Raw genomic sequence first — 22,354 nt, 5'->3', positions numbered from 1 at the left:
AGCTTTCAATGTGGATTAGACCCTGTATTCAGACATGTTTTGATTTAACTACAGGCCCTATCCTGGGAGAATTGAGGGCAGATTCTGCTGTTTGGAAAGCAGACTTCCAAAACTGTCACTTGCTGTTCTATTCATACACTCTTGCAGCAGTAATTTCTGAACTTTCCTGTCCTTTTTGCATGTTTATTTTAGGCGGCTGGTTCTGCAAAACATGGCCTCCTTTGGTTTGAACTGGTTATTGAGTTGTAAAAATGGGACCTGCAAGACTATATTTTTAAGAGAATACATTTTTAAAGTTACTTGCTTTTTTAAAAAAATTATTTTTCATTATTTTGATTTAGAGGAAAAGTATGGAAGAGTGCATTGTTCATAGCCATATTCTTGTTTTGACCTTAAGCATTTAACTTCTTACAGAGGAGTTTGTCCAGTCTTTGTAGTCATTAGTGCAGCAGCATACTTAATGATGCAATCATTACATGCCCTTTTACTTTGATTTACAGTAATTTTTAGCTTGTAGAAGATGAATTTACTAGTTTATTAAGCTCATGCAATTTTATGGTTAAAAAAAATTCTGTGAAGTTTTAAGTTGAATAAATTATTGTGGGTCATTTGGGCACAGTTCTTAATTGTTATTCGATCTCGGGTAGAATTTGGAAGCAGGCAGAAGAACTGTGGCTTTATTTTCAGCCATGGGCTAAATAAAACTATCCTGTTTCAAACACTTGTGCTTTTCAGGTAGATTGCTTGGTAAATCTGGGGCTTTTAACAAGAGTTTTAGCAGTTTAGGCAGTCTGTTAATTTTTAGAATTGATCTTTTCCAATTACTTCCCCCTAGTGAATTTCTTCCAGTGTTTTTCAAAGAGCAATGTAACTTAAGTTAAAAAACCAATGTCAGTGTATTTCTGGCATTGTAAGGATTTCTCTTAAATCTATATTCATAAACCTTTTTTAGGCATGGAATCATATGCTTGGTTATTTAGCCTTGCAGAACTGTCAGAAGCTGAGGAAAACAAACTGTAGCAACTCATTTCACTTACGTTGCCACACCAATATTCTCTTCTATATTAAAAAAAAAAAATAGGGCTTTGCAGGCCCTACCCTTCACTTGTTTCTCTGTCCTGGCTCCTCCACCACTGGGGGTGGAAACAGGGCAGGCAGCAGCTGCCTTGAGGTGATTAACTCAGTTTACAGTGCATATATGAGTCGGAGAATGCTGCAGATTGAGCTCTCTCTGAAGTGTAGTCACACGTAGCACGAAGAGTACATGCATCCTGATTCTCATTTTCTCTAAAGAATTAAAAAAAGACCCAACTCTAAAAGAATTAAACAACAATAAGTAGAGCATGGGAAGTAACACTGCAACAAACAAGTTATGTTTTCCAATATGTTTACATTTTCCTAAAGAACAGTTCTTGTACAAATATGCAGCCTGACTGCTGCATTTGAGTTTTAAAAGAAAATTATTCCTAAGCCAGATACAAGTATACAGCTGACAGGTAATCTAAGAAAATGGAAAGCTTTGCATTTCCCTCAAACCTGTTTCCAGATAATTTTCTGTGTCTCTTAGAGGACATCTGGAGTAGTCCCACAGTATGATTCTGAAGGTCCTCATCCCCAGTGTTTGTGTGATCCTGAAATCCTAGATTTGTTTTGTGAGGAGCAGATAATACTGTTTATTTCACTGTGGAGTCTACATACGTTTTGCACTGGAAATGTCCAGTTGCAGTGCAAATTACTGCCCTATTATTTTAAAAACTATAACAGCAGTTTTACTCACATTGTTTCTGGTTCTGGAGAATTGAACAAAATTTTGCTGCAACCTGAACAAAATTTTGCTGCAAAACTTTGATGTCTACAGAATCAGTATGATTATCTTTTGCTTTCATTATGTCTAACAGAACTGTGCTAAAACACGTCTGGAGCTTAGAAATTGTGTGGTGGCTGTGTATCAAATCTGTTTTTGAGAAGGTAAAAAAACTCTCAAAATTGCATATCTTTTGAGGCATCTGTGTTGGTGTTGTATGTGCATGTTCCTTTGCTTGTGTATATGCGTGTTCTTGACATTTTCATTCCGTTGCAGTACCCAGAGTGATACTGCATTCTGGTCCTTCTTTTCCATATCAGGGTTGTGGGTTTTAAGGACCATGTTTTGTGAATTAGTTTTCCATAGGCCCTTAACCAGCCTATACTTTGCAATAGGGGAGAGGTTGTGCTTAATTTTTGTCTACTCCTGATATTTTGTGAGGAAGATTGTGGTTTACTTTCATGGGGATAGTGTATCACTTAAGTGAATATTAAATATAATAACCAGAGATAAATGCCCAAAATAAACTGCAGAAAGGGAGGAGCAGAGGCTGAGGGGGCAAAACGATCTAGGATTTTTTGCCTCACAATTGTAGTAAAATCTTTATACTTACACACTCCGCTTTCTGTGATCTCCACTCCCAAAACAAAAGCCTTTTTTACTTAGTGGAGGCCATGGTACCTGCAGTTCTAGTCACAGTTCAAAACCAGGCAAACAAACATGAGTTAAGTCACATTTCTGACATCTGTTTTCCTTTAATTGATCTAAACATTTAGCAGAGTCGAAAATTTACAGGAAATAAATGAATGTATTTTCCTGTTTATATCTTATGATTGTTTTCTGCTCTTGTTGGGCTGGGTCAGCTGAAGGCTCTGTGAGGTGCGGCTGGAGTGAGCAAAGCCTTTGAAGATCAACAGGGAAGTATTCCTTCTTTGTCCTAGCTTAGATTGGTATTTTATTCTACAGATTGAAAAAAAATCCCAAACACCACATATCCACGGATCTTAAAACCCACTTTATTATAGCAGTTTTGCTTTTGGTCATTGATTATTAGGCAATGCCTTTTGAAACCATTTCAAATACCTTTGATTGTGTTACAGCACTTAAGGTAGTGTGGCACTTTTCCCAGTGGGATCTGACCAAAAAAGAAAATGCTTTAAGAAAGAGTAAAATTCCTGAGGTTTACCATGAATTTTAAGTGCAAACTAGTATTTTATATTTTAAAAGCAGTCTTCATTTAAGGATTCATTCCTATTCATTTCGTTGTATTTATTACAGTGGTCTTACCTACTTGCCCAGTTGATCTTAAAATTCCTCACAATACTGACAGATGTGTATGTTGTGTGTGCAGTGGAAGGTACAGCTGAGAATGCTGCTGAATGTACAGAATCTCTGAACAAAAGATCACTCTGGTAGTGGAGTTCTCATTTGCATGAAGAAGCAGGTGCTTTCAAACTAGAATTGGTTCATTTTTCGTTTTTATATTTCTTAGTGATTCATAAAGATTTTTTACTTTTTATTTAATGACAAGCATAGGTAAATAACAGACATCTCTGAGAAAGCAGTTTGTACAGAAATAGCTGAAGAAAAAATTACTTTCTTATGTTATTGGATTAAGTTGCAGCTTGCTACAATTTTGTAGGATCTTTATTTGGATATCTTCCGATCATCTGAAAAATAATAAATAGCATTATAAAGTTCAGGTTTCTTTGCAGTTGTAATAATGAAGTGAAATGATACTACACTGAAAAATGTAGTAAAATTTTCAATATATTGCCTTGCTACAAATATGTGGAAGACTTCTACTGATTTATAAATTGCTTGAAGAAGCTGCTCTCTTCTCTAGATTGCTAAGTGAAAATCTGCTGTAAGCTTGGAGCTGTCTGGCCTACACTGATTTTTGGCTTCTGCAAATAGTTAACAGTGAGGCCCAAACGGTTGATTTTAAAATTGTTCTCAATTCTCTTTATCCATCATCACTATAATACTTTTAGTGCAACGGTTTTCAGAAAAGTAGAGTTTTTCTGATCAGAACTTAATGTTGTGACATATTTGGTTCATTTTATTAATATTCTGGGAATGTAAACAGTTATCACTGGAATTTAAGCAACCTTATCTCTCAGTTGTTAAAATCTCCTCATAAAAAGGAATTTTTTTTTAATACAGTTTATTAATTTATTAATATAGCACTCATTAATTTGAAATTAAATACCTATATTTACTAGTCACCTAATGTGTAAATTTCCCCTTTTTTCTGTCATTGTTTGAGACAGTTGAAGTCAACTTGGTTTCTAAGTTCTAGTCTCCTCACCTTTCTAAATTAGGTAGGTATATTTTATCTTCCTGGCATATGGCTTCAGAATTGCAATTACGAACACTATTCTTTTCTAATTTAGTTTGTACTACCTAGTATTTCATGTTGATATTTTCTTCCTGTCAATGACAATTATTTCATCACATCCATAGAAATTCAAGTTTAGAGATAACTATTTTGAAGTCCCAGGTTTTATTATAAATTGCATGTGTTCTTTTCAAGACAGATGACACCTGAGTGGTATATTTGAGTCAAAGATAAAATTACTTTAAAGAAAATGTCTCTTCTGCATTCTTTTGCAAAGCATATGTTTTGTGGGCCTGTCCAATGTTAACTAAAGCAGAGCAGGAGTTTTTGTGTATGGTTTTGGTAAATATTTTTAATTTCAGGTCTCTTTACAATTCTAGAATCTTATTTAAAATTCATGAGATACATAATTATTTTTATGTAAAATGATATTTTAAAAGGAAATGTCATTTCCTTTTAGAGGTACTGATTAATCTACTTCTATTTAAAGATCTAATAACTCATACCGTAATCACACTCTCATTAGAAAATAAATAGACAGTTCTGGGGAGTCACAGTTATATGAGCTAGTCATAGACATAGGATGTTAGAAACAAAAAACCAATCAAATCTTTCTTTTCCTGAAGATACAAAGATACTTATTTTGATTATGTGATGGAACTGTATACATTTCTTCTCTTCCATTTTATCTTAGTGGCTCTTGGTCAAAAAAGCTATATCAGGCCCAGTTTACTATACTCAATACCAGCCTTTTGGTTAAATTGGCAAAGAAATTCAGCCTAATAAATGTAGAAATAATGCCATAAAAAATAATCATAACTTTTCATAGAAAATAAAGGATTCTAAGGTGATAATCATTATTTAGGGAACTGCAGTTTAAATAGATGCTTCATAAAAGCATCAGCTTAGTGTTCAGTAGTGGTAAAAAGAGGCAAATATATGTTTAGAAATAAAGGAGGAGACAACATGGTAGAAAATGTCATTATACCAAAATATACACCCTCCACACATTGCCTATGGAATATTGTGTACGAAGACAGCAGCATGACAGGGTTCAGGGAAGAGTGAAGGGTAGGCTCTTGAATCGTAGAGCAGCTTTCCTGTGAGGAAAGACAAAATTGAGTAGGAATCGTCAAGGCTGACAAACAGATGGCAGAGGGTGTACAGTAGATGTCTCTAAAATTGTGTGCCAAGGAGAAGGTGACTGCAGAATGGATGTTTGCAGGCTTTCAGGACAAGAATCAGAGGATACCAGTGGAAGCTGCGAGATGGCAGCTACAGAACAAACACGAAGTGATGATCTTTTGGAAAAGGTGTAAGTATGCTCTGGAATTTCACGCCGTATGAGACGGATGTTAGAAGTTTCCATTTGCTCAGGGGGGAACTGGATAGATTTCTGGAGTAAACATTAGGTGGGAGTTCCTAAATTCACAGAAATCCCATCTGGTGGCCTTGGAGCTTCCATTTTCTAGAGACCACAGAACTGCTTAGGGGAGGAAGGATCCCTGTGTGCTTAGTTTGCTCTTATGCTTTTCCTTTGACATCTGCATGTAGCAGTTTTTCTAAATATAGGTTATTGGTCTGTGTGGATCACTGAACTGACCTAGAATAGCCTTTCTAATATCACTGTGCTCAAGTTCTTGCATCTGCTCCTTTTTATGGGATTCCTGCCCTCAAGATAATTCATCCCAGTTAATGTTTGCAACTTTAACACATTTTATTTGGAAGCAAGGCTATATAGCTGAGAAAGAGGGTAATACTTGAGTTTAGTAATAGATTTTGGGTACTGGCTTTATGAAATACAGAGAAGAACTAGCTACTTGAAGTAAAAATTACATTTCTGATTGTGCAGATCAAGGATTTAAATATTTTCAAATCTTTCTCAAGAGAGAAGCTTTTGAGTCTTCCTCAGGTTGTCTGCACAGAGAATTTGTGTAGCCTCTGTGTCTCCTACTCTCATATTTCTAGTTAGAAATTCTTCCAGACCAAAAAAAAAAAATTACTTAAGACTGCTTTTCAACATGTTACCTTTGAAAAAGTGTTCTGAGAGAATCTAAGAGAGGTGAGGGAAATTTGACTTAGTTATTTTCTTCTATGTGAAAATCTCTGCATCATTTCCCACCCCTTCAAGTATGCTTGAAATGTATTTTGTGTTATGTCACTTCACAGTAAACTGCCTAACAAAATTGTTTTGGTATTGAAAATGTATTTTGGGCATCATTCAGTGGCTTATTTGCTGTTTAGAAGTTTGAATCTGTCTCCTGATCTCATGCCTGGTACTGGAAGCTGAGCACTAGTGTGGATTGGTTGCCCATGAGAGACGTGGTAGAATCTCCATCCTTGGAGATATTCCAAGTAAGCCATCTGGAGATGGTTCTGGACAGCTGACTCTAGGTGGTTTGGCTGGAGCAGCAAGGATGTTGGACCAGATGATCTTCAGAGGTCCCTTCTATGACTGTGGGCATACACAGCTTGTATTCAGAATTAAAAACCAACACCAAACCCCCACCAGAATTGTGGGGCAGTGTTTTTATGGCAATATTTTTATAGGAAATTTTTTTAAAGGGGGCAGGGGGGAAGAGAAGAAAGACATGCCATCCTATTAAAGGAAGGGGAATACTGAAGGTTAAGTTGGCTTTCCTTTGTTTCAGATTGTGTTACAAAAATAGCCTCCATAGTCTCCTATGCCTTTTTGAGAGTGAGGCTCTTAAAGGAATAAATTAACTTCTAGTTTCTTTACAGGACAATTGAAAACCATATGATTTTACTTACTTATGAAGCATGGTGCTTATCTCTCTTTTTGAGTGGAAACAAGGAGAAAGATATATAATGAATTCCACATCTGTGTGCATTTCCTATGCTATGCTTTTGAGACTAGTAATAAAAATATACTTTGAATGTCTGATAGAAACAGTCTGAGAATACTTAAAACTGCTTCAGCCAGTCTGGAGGCCTCCAGTGAAATCTAAATGTTGTATATATGTTCTCTGTTGCATATTATATAAATATTACTTAAGCTCATTTCCTGCTTACATGGAACCTATGTTGGCAGTAGAAATCGGTCCAGTTTCCATGGCAACACGGTGGCACTGGGAGAAAGGCTGATGCTGTGCTGTGGTTGGTATTTTTTTGCAAGGGAAGAGGTGCAGACCTACATTTTTAGACAGGAAATAGATTTCAAGGCACAAAAACATTTAGCAATTTTTATAAATTTGTTGGATAAGTAGATACAGCTGACAATAGAAATTGAAACCTATTGTTTGCTGTTTGCAATAGAAAAATAATTTTTAATTCTATCTAACATTGCAGAAAGCTGCTGTTAAATATATACACAGTTATAAATGCTGTTTACATGGAAATAGCTAGGAGACTTATGTACTGAGGACAAAGAAAGTTTTGTCCTGAGGCAAATCAGGGAGAAAATAGACTAAGGCATAGTCTCCTAGCATTTTTATTCTAGTTTTCACCTTCTGAACTCCTTTCAAATTATTTTCATGAAGAAATTACGGAGTCACAAAGACTTAAAGAAAATTTTTTTTTTTGTTTTTTTTTTCCTATGGCAGTCTTTTTGCTCTGCTTCTGCATTTAAAAAAGATAATCCTTGTTTGTTTGTTTTTTCAACCCTCTGTTATCCTTCAGTAGTTGTTAGTACTGGGAGTCATTTAGGGGAGGGATTTCTTAATCCTGCAGTTTTGGTGTGACTAGGGTGAAGCTTTGTTCATCTTGACTGTTGAGTGGGTGGTTGAGTCACTAATGCTGGAGGTGTTAAAAGATGTGTAGATGTGGTGCTTAGGGACATGAATTAGTGCTGGACTTGACAGTGCTGCGTTAATGGTTGGACTTGATGACCTTAAAGGCCTTTTCTGACCCAAAGGATTCTATGATCTCTTTGCATTTCTGTATTCCTCCTACACGCATAGTACTTGCTCCACCTCAGTGAAGTGGGATGTTCTGAGAAGTCAAACCTTCTGAGAAGATTAACCGAACTGGAAGCAGTATTCTTTAGAAGTGTGAAGGGCTCTGTTCATCCCTATGAATCATCATCTTTATTTCCCAACCCTGGCACTATACAGTTAGTCTGTGTCTGATGTTGCCTAGCAACAATTCATCAAATGTCTAAAGGGAACTGATTTACCCTAGCTGGGACTCCTGTAGAAATCCAAGTAGATAAAATGTTCATGGAGGAATATTAGCCTTTTTCTATGTCTGGCACCCACACTATCAATCAGGATTAAGCTCGAAGGCATTTTACAGCTGTCCAAGGCTTGGTTGTCTTGCTGATGATTTAAGGATGTCTCATTTTATAGTGGAATATCTCCATCCCATCCTGCAGTCAGGCTGTGCTTCAGCTATCATGTTTTCAGAGGTTTAGTGAATCAAAACTCCCAGTGATAGCCTGCTGACACAGGGCACTGACTGCATATACACATCTTGATTCAGGAAGAGAAAACCAGCTTTGCCTTTGCAGTAACTATAAGTACATAAGGGGAGATGATCCTTCTATGCTTCCAGTTCTTCTTAGCCTCATCTCCTGAAACACTGTGGTTCAATTCAGAGTTTTCTTCAGCTCTTTACCATTCATTATTACTGAGAGTCTCCATAGCTTGAAGACTTCTCTGAGGCTTGTTACTGAGCCAGTGGCAGAGTAGACTTCAGCTGCCTTTGACACTGTGTCAGTGAAAGTCACGACATTGGCACATCACAAACATATGTAATGTATCATAGTTTTAGCACCAGTCAGATCAGTTTTGTCACCACTGTAACACCCTAACATTTACATATTCAGCAGCAGTAAGCCTGCCATGTTCCTAGGACCTCAGTTTCTGATTGTAAAATGTTACAGGTTTGAATCCATGCCATCACAGTCCTTTACTGCTATTAGAACAAAGGCACCACAGTGTTTCTGATCTTTAGTGTACCATGCCAATTACCTTGGTCATTTGACTTTTGAAACCTAGAGTAGGAAAGTTGTTCAGTCTTTCAGAACTCTGTGTGGGATCAGGTGCAGCAGACACAGTTGTCCTTCCATAACAAGCCCTGAGATAAGATTACCCCTGAAAACGAAGTGAGCAGAAGGCTGTAGGCTCATGGAAATAATAGTTGCTGTCCACTTCCTATTATAAACTGGGTCCAGAATTTACCTTTACAAGGTGAGCTTGGTTCCTGAGCTGTGGAGTTTACTGCACTGGTAGAAGAAGCTTCAGTCACAGTGTTCTGTTAGCAAGACTCAGGATATGGAAAGATGTCATTATGGCAGGCAGGTGCCTCTTGACTAGTTGCATCTTCTCAACAGGGGAGACAGTTCATCTGGGATACCATGACAGCTGGGATTCCTTGAGTGCTTTTCCACCATGGATGAGACTCTCTCTTGCTGTTGGAAATAGGAATATTCCAATAAGTGAGTCATCCAGCAGCCATGCTGTGAGGTAAAGCATGCCAAGGCTGGCATGAGTCAGATGGTCTGATAACCCTTATTCTCAGACTTGCTGACACAAAATAGATGCTGAAAATCTCAACAGGAATTGTCACAGTATTTAGTATACAAAACTGCCTCAATCAAGCCAGCTGGACGGTGCTTTGTAATACTGGGGTGACTTTCCTAACTCTACTGAAAAAGCTACTTGCTTATTGAAGATCAAATCAAATGAAAGGTCCTTCACTTGCAAGGTTTAAAAATAATAGAAAAGCTCCAAAATTGCTTCTACAGCTCCCAAGACAAATGGTTGATGCAAATAAGGAATGGAAAGGCATTTTCCTGGAAACATCTGGAAAGACAAAGGGCTCATGGAGGGTTCTTACAGACTGACGACCTCTTCATTGAGGGAATGTGGCAGGAGAGCATGCCGAATGCAATGCCTCTTGGAAACAACATCTGCATAAAATAAAATATGCCACCTTCTATGAGGTTGTTGGGAAAGAGATAAACTTCGGTTTTGCATTAAGTAGGAGAAGTCAACTTAAAAAAAATCAGAGGTCTGGGCACTTAAAAAAAAGATACTTTGTAAGCCAAGGAGCTTAAGTAACTGCTTTCTTCAAGATCCGTTTATCAAAGTTATCCAAATGAAAAGTGTTTTCACGTGATTGAAGAGTAGTAATTGCTACTGCCTCTATGAAGACAAGAAGACAGAAAGATGAAGTAAATGGTCATGAAGCTAGAACCAGCTGCTTGTTATTTATCTGTATTTGGGTGAAAATGGGTTTTTGTGAAAAACATCTGTGATTTTTCCATTTGCTGGGCTTCAACTGCAGCTGGACTTTTTGCAGCTTTTACTTATTTCTTTTAGGAAAATCAGTGCTTAAATAAACAGGAATGAGTGATATACAGAGAAAAACTCAAAGCAGACATTTTATATATTGTACTTATGACCACATATACCCAAAATGTAAGAATATAACTGACTATTGAAAACTAGCAAAAAGTTTTTGCATGATAGGCATCTTTGCAACTTATGTCAAATAAGTCAAAATGTTTTGAGTTGCTTGTTTAGCTTGCTTTTATTGGTTTTAATGATACTGCAGTGGAAGCTGGGTACTTCCATAAATGCTAGTAGCAACTGTAAAGAGATTTATTAAAACTTTTGTTTTATAGAGGAAATGCTACTGGGACTTTGAAGTTTGGGAGAGGAGCTGTGTGTTTTTTGAAGGATTGAATTAAATTCTTTATTTTGAAAGAAAATCTGTTAATGAAAAGGAGTTACGTTAATATAAAGAGTTCATGTAAAATGCTTGTTTTGACTTCTTGAAAGCAAGGTTAATGAGGAGAAGTCTGGTGTCAATAGAATTCCAACTGGAGCATTCAGAATTTACCACTGCAGAGAGGTTCTAATTGCTGGCTTAGTCATGCAACCTTGTTCCTCCAGGCTCTGGTTTTCTCACCTGCCAGTCATGTCCCTCAGTGTTTGTCCAATGCAAAATGCCTGTCTGCTTACCCTTTTCTCGTAGCCTGAAGAATTGAGTTCCCAGACATAATCCAGGATATGATGCATTCACACTTAACGGGATGAATGGGTCTTCTAAACGTTAAGTAAACATGGACATGAAAAATGTATTTTTGCACTGAGATGATCACATGAAGCCAGGATTACATTTTACCAGGGTGCTTTAGGGGTCAGAAAAAAGCCAACCAGCCAAAGGCAAGAGATATTCTGCTGCTCGACTGCATTTGATATTAAATGAAGTGTTGCATTTTCACTATTCCTGTGAAATCTTTTCTACTAGGCTGTTAAACAGGTAAGAAGAGGAGTGAAACACTGCATTTGTTGGTTTACTTCAGTTTATTTTGCTTCATTTGTCTTCATATGGTTTCTAACATATAAATGTAATATATACTTTGTTATTGTCTTGTGATAAAGGCTAAATCCCATATTTTGTAGTTAATAATTCATATTTCAGTCCATATTTGACCTAAAAGGGTCAGTCGCTTAAGTGGTTATGGTGCCAAATCAAGTTAAATCTGCTAACATCTCCAGGGTCAGTTAGGGTTGTTGGAGAGCAGAGGGTGATTCTTTCCCCCTCCTTCAAAACATGTAAATTTGTTGCTAGTGGCAACTGCAGGATACAGAAGCAACAACAGCATGTTTTCTGAATAAATCTTATTAATAGCAAGACTAGAGACGCTATAATTTAACATGCCAGAGAGAAAGGCAGAAATTAAATACTACAACATAACATGCCAGAAAGAAAGTAAAAAATTAATTTCCATTTATATACTTATGAGTCATTCTGTTAGAAGTAATCCATTGTGTAGCCATGGTGTGAGGAAAAAGAAGTCAAAATAGTGGCCATTTCTGTCACTGTTGGCTAGTGTTTTCTATCAGGTCCTCTTACTGGTTGTAAGTGAAGGTTGCTGCACATGGATAGAGAAGAAGCTTTGCAGCATGAGAAGGAATTCTTGTTGTAAGAGGATTTGAAGAAGTTGAAGCTTCATGTGTGGTTCATGAGGCTAGCTTATTTTTTAACAATTTTCTTATCATTGTATTGGAGTGGTATTCCATATCTGAGGTACTTCAGGTGAGAGTTTTATTTTGACATGTTAGGATGTATATATAAGAAACCGTATTATCCATTGATCAATACGTATTACATGGATTTATGACAGCTCTGTTTCTCCACTGAGGCTCTTTGGAATTTCTTAAATTTTTTTAGCCAAAAGCTCTTGTGGGACCTCCTGATGAGACTTGGGTGTTGCCAGAGCAGCGGTGGGAGATTAAACACAGTGTGACCATCTCCATGCCTATGAAATATAGCTCCTAGTGAATGCAAGCAATGACAGCAGGCAAATAGGGCATGAAGAAAGGCTCCTCTCCACAGAGGCCATTTCACTGGCAGGGTGGAAGAATCAAGTACATGCAACCCATGAACCAGGCACCAGACCGTGACGTGTGGGAGCTGCTAAGAGAGGCAGTGAACAAACTCAGCAGTTCGTGCAGAAGGGCACAAAGAGGTGTCCTCATCCCCGGTCTTAGTAGTCAACACTTAGGGTTGGTCTGGTCACGCCTCTGAACTCATTTCCTGGTAGCTGCTGGAGTCACTGCCTCAGCTGTGACAGGGACCTCCACCAAGACACACCTGATGGTAAGTGTAGCTCTCCAGCTCTCAGGTTACCCAGTGCCTGCTGTCTCTCTGTGAAGCTGGATCTGACAGTCATCTCTTCTGCAGAAGGTGATCTCATCACTCACGTGATCAGTGACAGGATTTGAGGAGATGGCATGGAGTCAAGGAAGGTTTAGGTTCAATATTGGGAAAAAGTTGTTCACCCAGATGGTGGCTGGGCACTGGAACCCCAGGGAAATGGTCACGGCATCAAGCCTGACAGAGTTAAAAACATTTGGATGAAATGTTCAGGCACATGGTGTGATTTCTGGGGCTGTCTTCTGAAGGACCAGGAGATGGATTTGATGATACTGGTTGGTCCTTTCCAACTCAAGGTGTTCTATGATTTTAACATTGTCAGCCTTGACAACACTTTACTGGTGACTAGAAATGCAGCTGCTAAGTATCTTCATCTATTTTCTCTTTGTGCTGCCAGGTGGGTCTGTAGTTTTTAATTAATTACCTGTTGACTTTTTTTCCTTGGCAAGTCTGTAATAGATGACTCGTCTGGAAAACGCAACTATGTGAGAAAAACAGTATTTGAGGAAGAAAACAAGTTACTTTCACAAGTCCAGATAAGCTTGAGGCTTTCTGGATACATTTGGCTTATGAGTTGCTGTCTTAAGAACATTTTAACAGAATCACATTTGAGAACAAAATTTCATTTGGCACTGACTTTCAGAACTTGAAACCAGTTACTTCTGGGAGCTTGGTGTAGCTATGTCACAGAAAGGCCGGAAGAGCTGCCTCCTAAGCTTAGCCGACTTCACTGCTTCATCCTAGATGTGATTTGATGTAATGGTGGGCTGCTCCTGCGTCCCCTCAGCTCTGCCCATGGCGATGTGCTCTTCCTGTGATCCTGGGCTGGGGCGGTGGCGTTCTAAAACTGCAGTACTTGCTGCGTGAAATGGCATTTATTTATAGTAGCTGTTGTTTTGAACAGAAGAAGGCAGTGTTCTTGGCATTTCACTTGGACTTTGAGTGTGCATTCAAGCCCAAGGTGGCCTCCAAAAGACTAGTAAGCAAGATGGGAATGAAAAATTCATTCTGTGTTGCTATTTGAGGTTACAAAAGCTACTGTGTCTCAGCCTGCCCCCTTCCAGGAGGGATTTTTACTGGTGCTTCTATTAATGTTTGATGGTAGGATAGTAACTTTGGAAGCAATGTTAACAGTCCCAGTTATAATTTTGTTTGATAATGACCAGATGTAGAAACTGCTTCATGCTTATGACATACCAGTGCTCTCTCTTTTTATGCATAAATTTTCTGGAATTGGAGATTGTAGTACAGTTTTGTACTACAATAAGAACACAAATAGTGCTTTTCATGTATAGCAAAGCTCTCTTTCCCTGGAAGTTCACATCAACACTTTCTTGTAGTTAGTTAAAAACACATCTCCATATGCCCTGTTTTCTTCAGGATTTGTAGACTTTTTTTTTCTGCAAATGGTAAGAAGACCTCTGCTGTAATTTAAAATAGTTATTAAATTACAAATAATTTATCATAACTATTAACATTTAAAAATATTCTGAATTATAATCCATTTAAAATCTTACTTGAAACATGGAACATAATTCTTTTCCTTGAGTGATAACTTCAGAGTTATTTTGATCATTCTTATTTTTTTGTTGTTTGTTTTATGTGTGTGGATTTATTTAGAAAGCCTCTGTTTAAGGCTGCATCCGGTTCAAAGAGCTCAGTGTTAGAAGGCACCTGTCTAATTAAGCTAAATTTGCATTTGACAAAAAAGAGCAGGCAAGAATTCAGCTCATAAAGCAGACACCATTTGAACAAATGAAAAAGGGACCCAAGTAGCTGAGTCTTTCAGCAATTAAAAACAGCTATAAGAAGATATATGTGTATAGAGATTTCAGACTTTTAACTCTACAGAACCTTGAGAGCCTTGGAGCATAAAAGCTTTTGGCTTCAGGAGCTGGAGAGGAGCATAGCTGGAGCTCCTTCCAGATGGACCCACACTCACTAGTAGATTTTGTAAAGCTCCTATCTCTTAGGAGGCTTACAGCGTAATTCTGATGCTTGCCTTCCCCCTTGCTTCCTCTTTTTACCAGTTCAAATTGAAATTCCCTGTAGAACCTCTGTGGACATGGCAGAAGGTTCATAACATTGTTAGAACATACTTTATTCCATATTTTATTAGATACATGAAGAAGTCATTTAACCTATTTTTAACTGCATTTTCTGTTATATGTCTTTGGTTGTGTTCATCTGAAAATCTTAAGGGGAGCTTTGTTTTCCCCTCAGATTGAGGCAGTTCTTTGTTTATTCTGGCAATTTTCTGTCTCCCAATATTTTTTTTCATTTGACACAGTCTGTTTACCTTCTGAAATGATGCTTTCCTAAAGGTAGGAGAATCAGGTGCAGGTTTTAGCTACTTTCAAGGTAAAGCTTTGTTTACCTAAGAGTAGTCACCCTGAGTGCAGTACAGTGTTCATAGAGAGGGACTTCTGTTGTTCTATGACTGTTCCCCATGGGAGCAGGAGGTTTTCCTCAGGTAGTCTTCATCTTGCCTTCAAGACATTCTTATCCATTACTTCATAATGAAAACGTATTTTTTTTTTGTCTAGGAGGGTTTTGGATAAAGAGGCCTGAAGTCTGTTTTGGTTTTTAGTAATGGAAATTATTCATTTGTTGAGGAAAAGAAAGGAATGTCTGAAGATGGAGTGAGTGCAAGAGGACAGACCCAAGGTGCAGCTGCATTCCCTCTGGCCAGGAGCAGTTGTCTGGGGAGGAGTGCAGGGTTGTGCCCCAGTGTGCTGAATACTGTTCCACACCCAGCCATCCCAGGCTGCTGGGCTTTATGAGTCAAAGGCAGTCCTGGGTCAGCCATCAGTTAGATTTTCTTCCATGAGTTTTTTGAGCCCTACTTGAACTAAACTAGCTTGTCTTACCCATGCTATCCAAGGGAAAAAAAGTTCATTTTAGTTTTTAACATCATATTGCTTGAGTAATTTAGTTTTTTTGAGTTTTCTGTCAGCTTGGCTCAATTTGTGTGGGATGAGGCAATGGACAGCCATTTCCTATTTGCCTTCTCTGTATCTCTCAATATTTTGTAGCACTCTGCTGTCTTGTTTTCCTGGCTGAAGAGCTCTGGTATGTTCAGATGCTTCCCGTATGGAAGGCATTTTGTGATTTTAATCACTCTCACTACTCTTGTTTCACCTTTTCCAGAACAGAAGAATAGCAAATGACCCCACAACATCATCAACAACAAAAAAATGAATGGAATTTTTTGGATTTCTCATAGTATAACGTTCTCAGAATTTTAAGGTTTGAGTGTTAAGGAGACTGCTTTTCCTGTTGGCTGTTACCCAGTGGGAGCATGGAGCAACATGTCCATGAGGGAGAACAGTAAAATTAAGTTGTCAGAAATGTTGTGTTTCATAACAGTGGGCAGTTGATTTATTGTAAGACTCCATGCAGGGTTTTGACGCATTTTGCTTCAAGTTCACTGTAGAGGAGAAATACTTCAGCTTTTCCTTTGTCTTTCACTAAGTATTCCCTCTAAGAGCAGTTTAAAAATAGGATTTAATTGTGTTTTGATTGGACTTTGCTGTAAATTAATTTTTGTCCATGGAAAAGACAGTAATTAAAAGACAAAAATGCTGGCTAGTGTTTGCTAATTGTTTTTAGTGTTTCTTTCAATACAATTTTAAGGTTTGTCATTGTAGCCTGTGGAGATGGTCAGTTCTCTGCATACCCGCTGACAAAGTACTGAGAGTCTAGAAATGGTGTCGTCTTCTGTTAATTGAGTGTTTATGCTTGGATGGTGATGAACAACCTAATAGTGGCAGACCACAGAGCACCAAGTGATTACTTCAGAAAAAAGAAAGGCAGGTTTAATATTTATCTCACATGCATGTGTTCCCTAATGCATATCATTACATAGCATTTTAGGAATAAGAAAGACTAATGACTTGGAATAATGGTTGTTGAATAGGTTTTTATGTTGTAATAGTATTTGACAATTATGTTTCAAAAAGGAAATGGAGATTACAGACATGTTTGTGAATCAAAGGTTTCTAAATGGTTGGATTTTTTAGTGCCAATGATGTTTTAAAAGTCTACTCAAAAGAAAAATAATTTACATTTTAGCAGACTATACTGAAAAAAATGAAATCTAAGATGAATAAACTCTGTATTCATGCTCTAAATCACAAATGGAGATGTTGAAGCATTTGTCACAGCTTATCTTTGCAATTCAATGAAAGGGCAAGTAAGAAATAGCAGAACTGGAGTTCTCTCATTCATGTCCTTCCTAACACTGTGAAACTGTGAATTGGCAGAAGAGCAGGAATGGGAATGCCAGGATGAGTTACTCAACCTGTAGGCAGAATTTAAGCCATCAAGTGAAGTGTTGAAGACTTAATCTTTACATATATCCTAGAAAAATAAAAGTGAACAAAACCAAAGAACGATAAGAATCTCTTGCTAAGAATTCTAAACGAGAGGAAAAATAGCCAGAAATGCAGAATTAGCAGTCAGACTGATGTAACTCAGCATTTTTGTTTCCCACCCTCATCTCTCTGTACTAATATTTGATTGCTCCTAAAGAAGCAAGCAAAGTTAAATGGACAGTGTTTTATTATTTGCAGATAAAAATCTTAACTCCAGAAAGAAGTACAGTAATATCTTTCCTTCCTTCCTGGTACCCACAAAGGTCAGTAAGAAAACACTTCTGAATATAAAAATCAACCAGGATTGAAGACAGGAGAAATAACCCCTTTCAAACCAAAATAAATGCAGTAGCATGAGAAAGTTTCAGAAGCAACCCTGTTTTCTTAACCTTATTTCAGTGAATTTTTAAATTTATACCATACTGTATTTCCCTATCCTACCCTGAACTTTTCTATAGTTGTACATTTTATGTGACCAAAATAGTAACACGGACACTTGTGGTCAGAACAAAGTAAGTCGATGATCCCATCCAAAATAAGGAGTCTGGGCACTGATGGATGTGCCTGTGTTCCTGGCACCCTGCTTTCAGATATATTGATGAAGTGCAGGCTATTTCACTCTGCATTCGTTTTATTGCTTGTAGAATCATTTAGGTTGGAAAGGACTTTTAAGGCCATCAAGTCCAACCGTTAGTTATTAATTTTTAAGTGTTCGTAGTTCTTGATCTGTGTATCCAGAATGGTCCTGTGCCCAGCAGATGAAGTTTCAGGGTTTGTAATGTAGGTCCTTTTATAATGGTGTGTTGGATTAAAGCTTTCAGATCAGGTGTGGGAGCTGTCAGCTTGCTGACACTGTGAAGCCAGGCTGGTTCATGAAACCAGGACAGCCAGTAATCCGGTTTGTAGTAAGATTAGCTGGTTAGAGAATGTTTTGAACCTTCCATTTGCAGTTTACTTTCCTCTCAGTGTACCAGATAAAGACATCTTCTGGGAGCCAAAAATGAAAGAGGGAGGCAAACAAGCAACATAATTTTAAGTAGGAACACGTGCATATATATTTATTTCTTTATCGTACAAATGGATTCATTCTTTCTTTTCTGTCTAGTTTCATGTTGTTAAAAATTACATAAATTCATGTATTTCATTACATTTTTCATCATAACTTAGATCATTGATAAATTAGTTCAAAATACCCCTTTTTAAATCTGACCATTTATTGATGGAAGAATTTTATTATCTGAAAGGGGTAGCAGGCAGATAGATAAATTTGGTATGCAGTGCAGCTCGCAGTGATGTCCTTTTAAGCAGAGGCATAATAGCAGCTGCTGTGCAGGTGTTGAGTGTTGCCAGTGGTATTTATTTCTGACCATCCATATTCTCTTTGACACCAAATGCTGTCTGTCTGTCTTGAACAATTGCAGTGTGTAAAAAGAAAAAGGAATTATGAGGAGGAGGACTTGAAGTGGGATAAACATAAGTACAGTTTTTACTCATGTTGAAGGAATCTTAATTTGGATCTTAATTCTAGGTGCTGAAACACCAGCAAATTACAGATTTCTGGGTTTTTATGACATGAAGGACAAAATACTGTTAATATATTGTTTTTTAGATGTGGTTAATTTGAAGTAGATGTAAATGCAAATTATAGCAGCTTTTGACGGCACAAATGCTTAAAGTTACTTGGCAAATATATTTGGAAAGTATATCCTTTTCATTTGTAAGAGGTATGAATACAAAAAAATAACAGTATCAACTTGTTTGGGGAAGACTTTCTTAATCAAGTGATAAAGAGGTCATATCGCTTCAATCCTGTACTTGAGGAAAATACTGTCCACTGAAAATACTCAGTTTTGAAATGTGAGTAATTTGTAGTTGTACCAAGTACAGCTTTCTTCAGAACAGCTTGTCTGAAATTATATAAAATATATTACACTTTGTTTGGGTTTTTAAAAAAAATGGAGTTGCAGGACAAAAATATAACCCCATCTCTTGCCTGGTGGTGTCAAGCTTTGGTGGGTGATTCTGTTTTGTTTCTTTTTAATTAGTGCGTATTAAAGCATATGGTTTATATTTATTTTTTTAAAAATATGCTCTGGGATGAGCATGGTTGAGTACCTAGGAAGATGAGTTTTTTTCTCTTACTTTCTAATAGATGTTTTCAGTATTTTGTATACTGATACAGCTTTCCAGTGTTGGCAGCAGCTACAGAGGAGAAATGCATTAAGATTTGGATCAGTGTCTTTAGAAGATTGTTTCTTGCTGTGCATTAATGAGATCTTTCCTACTTCAGCTAGCAGGCAGGAGCATTTGAATAACTTGATATTCTTTGAAAAATATTTATTCCGTTGTGCTCAGGAAGATGGGTTTAATGTCTCATTTGCTCATCAGGAATTTCAAATGCTCGTCTGTATATCATTATGTATTTTGTGTGTCTGTCGCAAGCTCTTTCACTTGAGAGCCGCTCTTGGTTTGGCCAGGTTCCTCCCTGTGCACGCCTCCCCCGTGTCCCAAAGGGGCTCTGAAAGGTGACAGAATGTGAGATGCTACCCTGGTTTTTCACCCCCTGAAGGGCTGGGCTAGCCCCTGAGGAGGCTCTTTGGTGAGTGTGCTCTCTGTCATTTGCAGGCCAGAGCCTCAGCAGAAAGCTCCCTCTGCACCCCCGCCTCCCCCCCCGCCGCCGCCTCCGCCCCTGCCGGAGCCCGCGCCGCCCGAGCCAGAGGAGGAGATTTTGGGCTCGGACGATGAGGAGCAAGAGGATCCCGCAGATTACTGTAAAGGTGAGTGCAGTGCACCACTGGTGAGAGGGTAAACACTGTCATGCCAGTCTTAGTTCTGGTTCTTGAGGGATTTTTAAAGAGCTGATCTTTAATCATGGAATTGATTTATGCAAGAATTGGGAACAGCCCTTCATTTCAGGTCCTGATGCATAATTGTCTTCAGATTAGTTTTTCACTTAGCCATAGCTTGTTTATACATTTTTCAATAAATATACAAGTATGGCATCCCTGTATTCTTTCTTATGTCCCAAGTATAAGAATTGAGAGTAAACTTCCCTTGATTCGTGTGAGTTGTAAAAGAAATGGAAACACCCACACCAAGACAAACAACTCTTCTCATGCTCCAAAACGTTCTAAAATGCCTTGGTGCCTTTACCCAAATTTATTTTTTAAACTGTATCTTTTTTTTTTTTCCCCTTTCTTCTCTCACCTGCACTAGCCTAAGATGTTACATGCTTCCTTTCCACATGGTGTCTTTCACAGCTGTCAGCATTGTCCGAGGTTCTGTACTACATCTTCATTTTAACTCAATTTCCTTAATTTTTGTATTGGTTATATTCAGTTTTTAAATAGTGTTAAGTGCATAAAAGCATAACTGCGGTACAATGGTGTCAATATTTAAGTTTATTTTAAAGTTGTTGCTAAAATTGCAAGTCTGTTCCCATTAGGGTAGAATGTGCACTGTACTTACATCAAAAACGATAAATAACAGTTCTGTCAACTCTGGATTACTTATTGTAATAGATTTCAAGAATACAAATATATTAGAATTTTATCATTTCAGATCAATATTTTTAAATATACAAAAACAGTCTATGCACACTTGACTATATCTGGTATTCTGTATTCCTCATACCAAGAAACACATCCTGTGTCAAATATGATAATGTCTTCTTAATCTGAAGTTTTCTGTATAAGCCTGGAAATGTGATATTTTAAGAATTCCAGCCTGGAAAAGTATTTTGTTTTTACATATTTAACAGTGAAAAGTGACTATTTCATTTTGGTGTAAGAAGTTTTATTAATACATTATATTTCAAATGTCTAAGTGGCTTACAAGTGCCGGTAGTGAAAGCCAAACAATAAACTCAAAATAGGTGTCAAAGTCCACAGCAGGAAAAAGTAAAACATGTTGCTAAACCATGCTCAAGCATTTTGGTTTGTTTTTTTAATTAGTTGTGTTAAAACACATTTGTTCCATATGATAACTCTTTTGGTGTCTTTAACATGTTCCATCAGTGAATAAGGGTTTGTTTAAACATCTGTGTACTCGTAAACATCTGTATTTCCTTGAGATAAAGCATTTCAAAGCTCTGACTTTATTCTATGAAGTAAGGACTGCATTTCATTTCAGACAATCTATTGTTGTCTGTTTTCCAGTATCCCTTTTAAAATGTCATCATCTGCAGAAGCTAGATCACAAAACAAAAAACAGTCTAAGTTGAGAGCCTGCTTATGAGTTATCTGTTTAACTAGAGCAGGTCAGTAGTGAGATCTGTATACTTTTGAAATAAACTATATGTTACACTAAGAATACTTGCAGGATTCCTGAAAAATTAAAGGAAACTTCTGTATGCATAGAAGTTCTTCTGATTTTTTCTGATCCTGAGGGTTTGAATTTTTGAAAGTATATCAAGGCTGGTTCAAGCTTTGGTTCATTTGGGTGTCTTGATCATTACTTGTTTCTACGAGAGCAGTGCTTTTGCTGCTTCAGTAGAGGATTTACTTATTTCCTGACCCTAATTTCCTGTCAGACTGAGCAGTGCATTTCCTTCTTTCAGTCTGCTGGCATGGCACTGAAGGGAAGGTTACCATAAGGATCTGCATTCCATTACCATATTGGGATCTGTTTATAAATTTTATATTCTGTATAGGGAATGAGTGAATTATTTGGTAATGAAGTCCAGAATGGTTTTTAGATACATTTTCCATTTTTTTGAGAGATGTTTTATTAGTTTGAGTGTATTTTTCTGTTTTGGGTAGCCTAATCTGTATTTACAGAGTGGAAGATAAAGATTTGTAAATTACCATTTATTACTGGAGTGTCTCTTTTATTCCTAATTTTGTCTTCAAAATGGCAGTCTTCCAGGATTTTTGACTGAAGCCCAGAGCATACTTCATCTCTTCTCAACCACAGTCTGAAATTTCATAGGAAGGAAATTTTAATGATGAGTATATAATTATTTTTTTTTCAGGAATTCAACATACAACTTGTTAGCTGTACTTCCTGTTGAGTATTTTTGTCACTACTTTAATTTTTAAGGGTATGTTACTGTGTGCTAGGTTTGCACCTTGACCACATTACATAGTGATTATTAAATAGTCATAGTAGTGGTTTTTAATGAGGAAATTGGATCAGTTTGTATTAGCACCTGATGTGAAATAGACTGACTAGCAGCCATCTGTGAAAAGCAGATTAACTTCC

General features: G+C 37.4%; 1 protein-coding gene across 2 annotated transcripts in view; it reads left to right on the top strand.

The window, feature by feature from the left end:
• SRPK2 (SRSF protein kinase 2) overlaps positions 1-22,354 on the top strand; it is an 86,689-nt gene that overhangs the window by 25,104 nt on the left and 39,231 nt on the right. For both annotated transcript variants that reach the window (XM_015627154.2, XM_015627153.2), the window contains exon 2: positions 19,778-19,929. In XM_015627154.2, the coding sequence (XP_015482640.1) occupies positions 19,778-19,929 (152 nt within the window). The remainder of the gene's footprint in view (positions 1-19,777; positions 19,930-22,354) is intronic.

Source organism: Parus major, chromosome 1A, assembly GCF_001522545.3.
Source record: "Parus major isolate Abel chromosome 1A, Parus_major1.1, whole genome shotgun sequence".
NCBI lineage: Eukaryota > Metazoa > Chordata > Aves > Passeriformes > Paridae > Parus > Parus major.
The sequence above is the reverse complement of the archived record's forward strand: the minus strand, read 5'-3'. Positions and strand labels throughout refer to the sequence as shown.